Source organism: Hyaena hyaena, unplaced genomic scaffold (genome assembly GCF_003009895.1).
Source record: "Hyaena hyaena isolate Hyena2069 unplaced genomic scaffold, ASM300989v1 scaffold_1929, whole genome shotgun sequence".
NCBI lineage: Eukaryota > Metazoa > Chordata > Mammalia > Carnivora > Hyaenidae > Hyaena > Hyaena hyaena.
This window is the reverse complement of record NW_024082565.1, coordinates 246-10,979: the sequence shown is the minus strand read 5'-3', so window position 1 is coordinate 10,979 and position 10,734 is coordinate 246. Positions and strand designations below refer to the sequence as shown.

Below are 10,734 nucleotides of genomic sequence, written 5' to 3'. Positions count from 1 at the left end.
GGGAGGGTCAGAGAGAGAAGGAGTCACAGACTCTGAAACAGGCTCCAGGCTCCGAGCTGGCAGTCAGCACAGAGCCCGACGCGGGGCTCGAACCCACGAACCGCGAGATCATGACCTAAGCGAAAGTTGGACGCTTAACCAACTAAGCCACCCAGGCGCCCCTAAAAACCCAACTTTTAAAATGAAGCTTTTTAGGGGTGTCTGGGTGGCTCAGTCGGTTGGCATCGGACTTCGGCTCAGGTCATGATCTCACAGTTTGTGAATTTGAGCTCCATGTTGGGCTCAGTGCTGACAGCTCAAAGCCGCTTTGGATTCTATGTCTTATTCTCTTTCTGCCCCTACCCGACTTGTGCTGTGTCTCTCTTTTTCTCTCAAAAATAAATAAATGAAAAATAAAATTAAAATGAAGGTTTTTACAAGTCTCTTCCTGATTTTTGTATAAATTATTAGTAACTTTGGCTATTCAATATCTTGCCACTTAATAAACCAGGATAATGAGGGTACATAAAGATAATGACAAGTTATTTTGCTTACAAGCCTTTATCTAGTTGTTGTGAAAGAAAAACATTAGGTCTCTTGATCAAAACAGCCTTCTTGCTATTGCTATGGATATAGGGGAAAAAACAGAAAGGTCATAGCATTCTTTGTTGTCAGAATTGTAGACTCTAGAAGTCTGTTTAGTACTCAGCATCTATATTTGGCTATTGGTATAAGTGAGGATGAACCTGCTGTGCTTTTTAATTCTTAATTCATACTTGAGTAAATCTAACAGTTGTAGCCAGCCAGTAGGAAAACATTCCTATATTTTACAGCAGTTACCACCACACTTGAGGATCAGCCATATCTTGCATCCTAGGCTCTTTATTTTTGTAGTTATAAAACTTCAGAGAAGGATCAGAGCCATTACCCTCATTATGCATTAGTGAATTGAAGTTTATGGCCCTCCTCAGAATTCATTCCAAAATACCTTGCTTCTAAATCCATACCAGATAATGCATTTTGAGTATTTGCCCTCTACTTTCTGGTTCCTCTCTTGATTGTAGCTGAATGATTTAAGAGAAGGAATTTCACATTGCTCTGAAAGCTGACAACCATGATAGCAAATGTTGCTTTGATGGATACATTACTACCATTTGATCCAAACATCCTTGAAAGTTTGGTCACTTGCAGAATGAGATCCCCTTCAGAAAGTTAGTGGAGATTTTTTGTTCCTGAAAGTTTCAGGAAGAAACTCTACTCCATCTTTCCTATGTCCTCTCTACATCTGATTTTATCTAATTAGATTTCTTAACATTAGATAGGGAGATGAAAAAAAAAGTCAGGTATACAAATAGCAATAAGATGGCTATATGACTGTCTTTAATTTCTTTGTGAGATTGCCTTATTGTTCAACATATCCAGAGAAAGGAAAATTATTTTTATTTACATGTCAATGTACTAGATCATTTCCATATTCAGAATGATTTCTGTTTGGTTTGGCTTATGGTGTTTTTGTTGTTGTTATTTTCCTAATTTTGAAGGGGGCAATTTCCGTGGAAAGGATTTTCTTTCTGTAAACTTTTAGGAATAACAATTTCAGTGTGACTAATTTTAATAAGAACCTGAAGTTGCCTTAATCTAATTACAAGAATTTTTTTAAAAATGCATTACTAGAATTCATCCTCTTAAAAAAAAAAAAAAAAAAAAAAGTTTGACCTGCCTTTTAGTTGTGAGATTCACAGGTCGTTTTCTCTTAATATTAAACACATTGCATATTGACAGGAAGGATAAAATGCATTATAAACATTTTTCTTGTATAATTATGATGATGTCAATTTAATTAAAAGTATGTAGTTTTTACATGGTTTATTTTTAGTAAAATTCACATGATTTTGAATTTTGATTTATATAGTATCATTATTAAAATAATTATTTTGGTTAGTATTGCCTAAAGCAAAGATGTTTTTAGTCATCAACACTTTCTATTTATTTTTAAGCTTTTTAAGAGAAGTTTTGTTTTAATATATAAAAAGAACCCCTTTATTCAAGGAAGAGGAAAACTAAAAGTACCCTTTTGTTTCAGACCATAGTTTCTGGTTGTAAGACATATGCCAGATGCCTTGTTTGACAAAGAACAGTCAGTATTTCTGTTGATAATTGACTATGAATGTATGGCTACCACCATCTCCGACTTTACTAGTCATAAATATTTATTTCAGTGAAAGAATCTTTATTTCCCCAGGTACTGACACTAACCAGATAAGGGTTTTCCTCTTTCTCTTTCTTCTTTTTGTCCTTAAAGTTGTTAGTTTTTAGGACCAAATTTAATAAATGTTTTCATTATATATAATTTTCAGTTAGAACCTGTCTCCCTTTAGCACACAAATTATTGTCCATTACTGGGAATCAGTTCACTTAAAAAATCTTACAGCTTCAAATCACTGAAACTGTATCAGAAAAACAAAAGCATACAAATTCTGCATATACCCAATTTTTATTCCAATTTTCAGAGTATCTTCTTTTATTTTTAGATGAATCTGCGTTCTGTATTTACTGTAGAGCAACAAAGGATTTTACAGCGTTATTATGAAAATGGAATGACAAATCAAAGTAAAAATTGCTTTCAACTCATATTACAGTGTGCACAAGAGACTAAGCTGGACTTCAGTGTAGTCAGGGTAAGTATTGAGGTCTTAAGTCTTGAATTTATAGATTTTTATTGTAAATGATAATTGCTTCAGAGTATGAAGTCATTAATTTTATGAACAGTTTCATTTTCCTAGTGTAAAAATACTACTTTTTAGAAAAATAGAAGTAATCATTTGGTATGTATTTCTGTAAATACCTGAAAACACTAAAATTTTTGCATTATAAACATACCTTTAAAAAATCCGAATCCTTTGAACTAATGATTACATTTAAGATTACTTGTCTATCCTATGCCTGGTTTAAACCCAGAATTAATCTGGATGTAACCTACCAAAATGGTATCAGTAAAACAGACACCTACCAAGGGACTATTGGGTACCTAACATATTTTCTTCTTGTACTTGAATTTTTTCATCACGCATTTTAAATTTCAGGGTTTTTTCTTTTTAGGAAAACTGGACCTTTTTTTAATGAATACCACCCCCTTTTTCTAAGTAAAATACATACATTTTAATGGTTTAGCTAACGCATAAGGACAAAAATCCCAAGGGAGGAAATTTTCCTTTATCACAACCATGGTTATTCAGCTGTAAAAATCAGAGCCCCTAAACTTTGGTGAGTGACAATGAACAGGGATAGAGAGGAGACAAGAGATAAATCTAACAGAACTAGTCACAGATTTTATTGAGTGCATAGGTCCTTTCATGTTTGCCTGAATATGTTACAAATACTTAGGAATTCACGGAAACCTTAGGAATTCAAAGATTGGCAACTTTCTTATTCTTGTCATTCATTAGGCTAATTTGGCAAAGAAAAAGCACACCTGGTTTTAAGTCTGTTTTTCTTTCGGAGGACCTTTCAAAAGACCCTAAAGATAAAAATCTCTTGATAAACAGAATTCTTTGGAAAATTATTTCTTAACGACTAGAGGATATATTCACCTTTGAACAGGTAATTAGGACACCAACTGTAGGAGGGAAATATCACAGGATACCTGTTTTTTACCTGATGAAATCAACCATCACATTCAGATTTCTGTAAGAACTAAAAATGTCTCCTATTGGTAGCTCTGAATCCCCTACTTGAATTCACAGCTTGATTTTCGTTACTATAGAACCCCAGGCTATTTAAGGTATTTTTTTTGGTACCAGATTTGGTAAAATTGTGTATAAAATGGGAAGAAAGTATGTGTTTTTATTTAAAAAAATTAAATGTTTATTTATTTTTGAGAGAGACTGAACGTGAGTTGGGTACGGGCAGAGAAAAAGAGGGAAACACAGAATCTGAAACAGGCTCCAGGCTATGAGCTGTCAGCACAGAGCTGGACACAGGGCCTGAACTCCGGAACAGTGAGATCATGACCTAGGCAGAAGTCGGACGCTTAACAACTGAGCCACCCAGGCATCCTGAGAGAAAGTATGTTTTAAGGTCAAGGATGTCCTTTAAGTAAATTCAAATCTTTATTTACCTTTAGTAAACCGTAGAGAAAAATGTTTAATTGTCTTAAAAAATAAATGGGTAATATTTCAGATTGATGACATTGGATTTTATAAGTACCAACTCTTTTTTTTCTTGGAGGAACTTTTTCTTTTTTCCTTTTATTTTTTCATTACTTTAAAATGATGACAGCTGTTTTCTGGGCTATGTGACCTTTCATATTTCCAATTTGTTATTGCAATCTTCCCCTAATAACTTTTTTATTGTACTTGTATATTGAGAGTGCTGAAATACAAAGATTTATATTTCTGCTCCAACAGGTATGAAATCTAAAACAATGAGAATGAGAGAAGTAAATTCCTAGATTGTAAGCTTACAAGTAAAATATTATTTAAGTTTTAAGGAATTGTGTAAGACAGATTCTTTCTGTTCTAGAAGAGTGTAAATTGTACAGAAATTCAGTCTTCCTAATCTAAATTCCAACACATTTTGGTTATTTTCTTCAATCTGAGGAGAAGGGAGTTGTTCATAGACTTGTTATTCCATAACCTCCCCTACCTTCAATATTTTGCTCCAATGTTCTACTTGAAAGAGATTTTTCTTCATTATTTTTAATACAATATTTTATGTTTTCCTCAAAAAAACTCAAATTCCATGGTCCTAAGAACCTGATCCCAATGTAAAATGAACTTAAAATGTTAAGTCCATGCAAAAATAAATAGCAGACTAATGGAACAGGGAAACTAAAGAAGAGGGTATAGAAAAAGATAAACGGGTTTGGAGACTGAATTTCAAAGAGAGAACTGAAAGCAGATTTTATTTTATTTATATATATATTTATTTAATATATTAATATATATTTGTTATATATTATTTATTTTAACTGAAAGAGAATTGGTGACCTAATTTTCTTCCTTCCATCCTTCCTTCCTCCCTTCCTCTCTCTCTTTCTTTCTTTCTTTCTTTCGTTCGTTCGTTCGTTCATTCTTTCGTATTGTTTTGTTAGTTTTCCCAAATTCTCATCATATCAATTTTGTTTCATCCATTTTTTCTCTCCCCCGAATGAGGCATTTTGAATGAGAATCATTTATAGCCTATAAGCATTGGCAAATTTTGTATCCTGTAACTGGATAGCTTTAAGTAACATTTAATTTAGTTATTGAGAATGCTCAGCCAATATAGTTTTTTTTACTTTCAGAATTTTAAAAATATTTCTTTCTTTTAAAAAAAATGTTTAATGTTTATTTTTGAGAGAGACACAGAGACAGAACGCAAGCAGGGAAGGGGCAGAGAGAGAGGGAGACACAGAATCCGAAGCTGCTCCAGGCTCTGAGCTGGCTGTCAGCACAGAGCTCGACGCGGGGCTAGAACTCATGAGCCCTGAGATCATGACCTGAGCCGAAGTCGGACGCTTAACCGAGTGAGCCACCCAGGCGCCCCTAAAAATATTTCTTAAGTATAGACTTTCCTACTTTAACTTCAGTAGAGAATATTGAAAATATGAAACCTTACTTTTTGACTCGGAGTTTCATTATGCAAATGAATGATTGTACTGTGATATAAAATAATAATGCTCACAATATGGCAAGCTATATGGGGTTTCTCCTTCACTAAAGTCCCCAAAGTACTTAATTATTTCTCACATTAATTTTCTTATGTTCTTCCTTTCTTCTTTTTGGTGAGCAAAATTTCATGGGCATTTTTAGCTTTGATGCTATCAAGTTGCCTCCAATTGCAATTTCTATTACCAATGCCCTTTCCCATTGTTATTTCTAATTTGCTATAGATTAGAATACTAGATTTGGTGAAATGATGTATAAAATAGGAGAAAGTGTGTTTTAAGGGCAAGGGTTGTGCTTTTAATAAGTACATATATCTTGTACTTGTATATATATCTTGGCTTTGTTCTTGACAAGTGAGATTGCTAGATAACTAAGCTTTATATGGACATGATATTCTACTGCATTTTACTTTTTGAGAGGTTCATAATATAAATATCTAATAAGCTATATAAGTAACTGCATATACATAAATGTACATATTTCTATGTGTGATATATATAACTACCTGTAAAACTATTAAAATAAGCCATAAATTTGCAATACACTAAGATCATTCTTAAACTTCCTGTATTAAGGTATTTATAGTAATGAGAACATTTATTTATTTTCTTAGAAATATTGCTCAGAGCTGCCTTCCAGATGTATTAGCTCTTGAGTTAAAATTTTACAAATTCACTATGCTTTCCCATTGAAAGTCTTAAAATGTAACTCTTATAAATTTTTGTAAAAATTATGAACAAATGCATCATTCTTCATATGGATTTTTTCATACTTAAAAAGAAATAACACATTAACTTATTTTGAATATTTATAAAATTCACCTTTTTGAACTATACACTGAAATTATATTTATCTAAAAACATTTCTACTTAAGTACTTCTTTTGAGTATATACTTTAAATCCCTTCATTTTTCTACTCTATTCTTTAAATCCTTTTCATTCTCCTTTGGTATTTATATTTATTTGTCATTCGGCTTGTAATTTACACCTCTGCTATTTAGTAAAACTAAATCATAGTGAGTTTAAAATTTCAACAGCCTCATGTGAAGCAAAATAGAGCATCTGCATCTCTGGAACATTTTCTTTGTTAGAGAAATACTAATTATACTAATTATAAAAGTAAAATGGCCAAGAGGGATAAAAATTTCAGAAGTTTCTTGCCACAGTGGAAGGAGAATGTGCTTTGAGGTCAAGTGAAATTGATTTTGAATCCTTGCTCTGCCACTTGCTGACAGGATATCCTTCTATAAGCTACCTAATATTTCTGAACATCAATGTTTTTATTTATACAATTAGAAAAATAATCAAAGAAGCCAATATATATTGGCGGATAGTGAGGATCTAATGCTTGTTAAGTTTTATTTATGATATTCTAGGGGTGCCTGGGTGAGCATCCAACTCTTGGTTTCAGCTTTGGTCATGATCTCACCGTTCGTGAGTTCAAGCCCAACATCAGGCTTTGGAGTGAGAGTGTGGAGCCTGCTTGGGGTTTCTCTCTCCCTCTTTCTCTGCCCCCACCCTTGGCTTGCTCTCTCAAAAAAAATAAACAAAAAATAAATAAATTTTTATTTATAGTATTATAGTAACATTAATGTATATTGCATAAACATTAAAAACTGAGTAATTTTTGTGGTCTTCAAAAACAAATCAAATAAAAGTCAACGAAATATACCCTGCACATATTTGTTCAAGGCTAGTTTATTTAATGTTTTCACCTATTTATTTTTTTAAAAATTCATAATAGATTAATGTGTTTTGGTAGTTTATAATATGTTATATATTTGAAATAATTATAAAGTTTGATGATCACATTAGGGAATGTAATATTTCTTATTTGCATAATCATGATTCAGTAAAATACTACTAAGATTGTTATAACAAATTACTTATATAAAGGTGCATATTTTGTAATCAAATTCTAAATGTCAATGTCTTGTATTTTTTTATTAATGATACCTTTTCTGTTTATAAAAATAATATACACCCACTATATAAAAAGGGAAATAGCTACCATGAATTAATGATGAACTGGGAAAAATATTTTCAACTTGTGACAAAGTTTTGTTGTCTCTACCAGAAAATTGTTTTTATAAATCAACTTAAAAAGACAAATATCCCAATATAAAAATGAGTAAAGTTAATGGGTAAGCAATTTTGTTAAAGTAATACAGTAACCATAGAAATTCAAATGAAAACATTAATTATATACCTTATATTAACTCCAAGGCTAGTAAAGACTACAAAAAGATAATGCAAAATATTGGTGAGGTTGTGGGGAAACCAGAACTCTTGGACAGTACTTTGAAAATATCAAAAAGCCCAACACTTTCCTTTCTAGGATAACATTGTAATGGACCCATAGCACAAAGATGCATATACACTGACATGTATTTCATTATGGTTTATAATAATAAATATTTCTAAAAGTAACCCAGTAATATCTCACAATATTAAATTATGCCAAGGTATGATATAATCATAGAACAAAATTGTTAAACATGAAAATTAGAAGTATAAAGTTGTTTAATAATATTATGAGCATTGTCCAATGTCATTAAATATCCTATCTTTAGTATCTTTCCAATTTTTCACTATTAAAAATAAGTATATGATGAACATAAATGCATATAACTTGGTATATATCTATGATTATTTTTAGGATAAATTCCCAGAAATGGATTTACTACGTAAGGTATATAAACATTTTTAGGGTTCTTGATACAGGTTAATTGAATGAGTTTTGAGAAGAGAAGCAATAAGAAAATTCTACTCTCAGAGTTCTTAGGTAGTTATTAAGTGCAAGTTCTTGAACATGTCTGATCTTATACTTTATTTTTTTACTTTATACATCAGTTACTTTTTCTTTTATTGTATATTTTTGTTTGAAATTTTTATAGGCTTTAGTTCTATGACAAATGAGAACACAATTTATCACATTGAAAATATTTTTTCTTTCTTTTTCTGTTAAGAACATTTCTATAATATCATTTTTTATCCTTACAGACGTGGGTTGGCAATAAGAGAAGAAAAATGAGTAGTAAGAATTCTGAATCAGGAGCAACAACAGGCACTCCTCCCACTACCTCTTTGACGACTCCGGACATTACAGTCAGAAATGTAGTTAACATCACACGACCCTCAAGCCAACAGTCTTCTTGGACATCTACCAATAATGATGTCATTGTAACTGGTACATACAGTCCAGCGAGTTCATCAAGTAGACAAGGGACAACCAAGCATTCAGATACACAAATTACAGAAGCACATAAAATTCCTATTCAGAAAACTACCAGTAAAAATGATACTGAGTTTCAGTTGCACATTCCTGTTCAAAGACAAGTAGCACACTGTAAAAATGCTTCTCTTCTCCTAGGTGAAAAAACAATTATCTTATCAAGACAGACAAGTGTGCTAAATGCTGGAAATTCAGTATACAGTCACTCAAAGAAAAACTATGGAAGCTCTTCAATACAGGCCTCTGAGATGATGGTACCTCAAAAGCCATCTGTGTGCCACCGACCTTGCAAAATTGAACCAGTTGGAATGCAAAGGTCTTATAAGCCTGAACACATGAATCTAGCATCACATAACTTATGTGGGCAAAAGCCACCTATTAGAGATCCTTACTGTAGAACACAAAACTTGGAAATCCGTGAAGTATTTTCTTTGGCTGTTAGTGATTACCCCCAGAAAATTCTGGGAGGAAATGCCCCACAGAAGCCTAGTTCAGCAGAAGGAACTTGTTTGTCCATTGCAATGGAGACTGGAGATGCTGATGATGAGTATGCCAAAGAAGAAGAGTTGGCATTGATGGGAGCACAGATACCAAGCTACTCAAGATTTTATGAAAGTGGCAGATCCCTTGGAGGAGAGAACCAAAGTACAGCATTGCCTGGATCAGGAAGAAGTATGCCAAATTCACAAATGGTGAATATTAGAGACTTGTCAGACAATGTACTGTATCAAAACAGAGACTACCATTTGACACCACGGACCTCATTACATTCAGTAGCTACTACGATGTACAGTAATACAAATCCATCACGGAGTAATTTTTCTTCACATTTTGCATCCTCAAACCAATTGAGGTTATCACAAAACCAAAACAATTACCAGGTAATGTATACATTTATTTTATAAAAGTTTTTAAAAAGCTTAGTTTGGTGTGAAAAGCTATGTTTGATATCCAGTTAAACATGAGACCTGGCTTGCTTAACTCATACTTTAGAAGTAATATGAGATTTTTTTGCTTCAGATTGGTGGTTTGAGGTCAACTGTTGCTGGATCTTGTGTTTTCTTTGTCATGTTTAAATTGGTTATTATTTCTTTTCCCATGGAATATAATCATGGAAGCTTTCTTCTGACATTCAGGAAATACAAGTCTTATGGGAAGCATGACATTTCCCATTACTAAAATAAGACTAAATTGACTAGTTTCATCCCTTTGAACATAGATTATTCCTATAATGGTTTTTATTTACAGTTTTTGAAGCTGTCAGTAGATGAGTGGTGCTTTCCATGGATACCTGGCAAGGCAAGTGAATCATTTCCCCAAGAGATGATGGCTGAGAAATCGGAGTATGCAGTAACTCAGCCACCTGCTTTTCCTAAAAGTAAATATTTTATTAAAACATCAAGCGGAATATTGATCAAGTTTAAAAAAGGTTTAGAAGAGAGACATTCAGAGTAAAATATAAAGCAACTTCAAAACTGTGTAAAAATTAGGTGTTATTTCTCCACTACTTCACATATTCAGATTAGATATGCTTCAAATAATCTCAACAGTGAGGAGAAAGCCCACCCCAGAACATCTCTTAAGACCAAGATTTCTCTGAGAAACATGTTTTTGAGGATTGAATAACAGGATATGGATGTTTGCTATTTTTCCTTGCTACTAGCTAGACACTTAGATTTTTCACCACAATATTTAAGTATAATCTGGACTTAAGGGGTGTCTGGGTGGCTCAGTTGGCTAAGCCTTTGATTTCAGCTCAGGTCATGATCTCACAGTTCATGGGTTTGAGACCCGTGTTGGGGTCTCTGCTGTCAGCACAGAGTCCAGTCTGGATCATCTGTCTCCCTCTCTCTCTCTGCCCCTCCCCCATTT

At 32.9% G+C, this 10,734-nt stretch overlaps 1 protein-coding gene across 1 annotated transcript; it reads left to right on the top strand.

Annotated features, from left to right (window-relative positions):
* Positions 1–2,510: 2,510 nt before the first annotated feature.
* Positions 2,511–10,240, top strand: HDX (highly divergent homeobox; the record flags this gene model as incomplete). Its single annotated transcript, XM_039225147.1, has 3 exons — positions 2,511–2,657; positions 8,631–9,743; positions 10,111–10,240. Coding segments are annotated over exons 1-3 (1,390 nt in total), but the record flags the coding sequence as incomplete, so codon positions are not given.
* Positions 10,241–10,734: the final 494 nt, after the last annotated feature.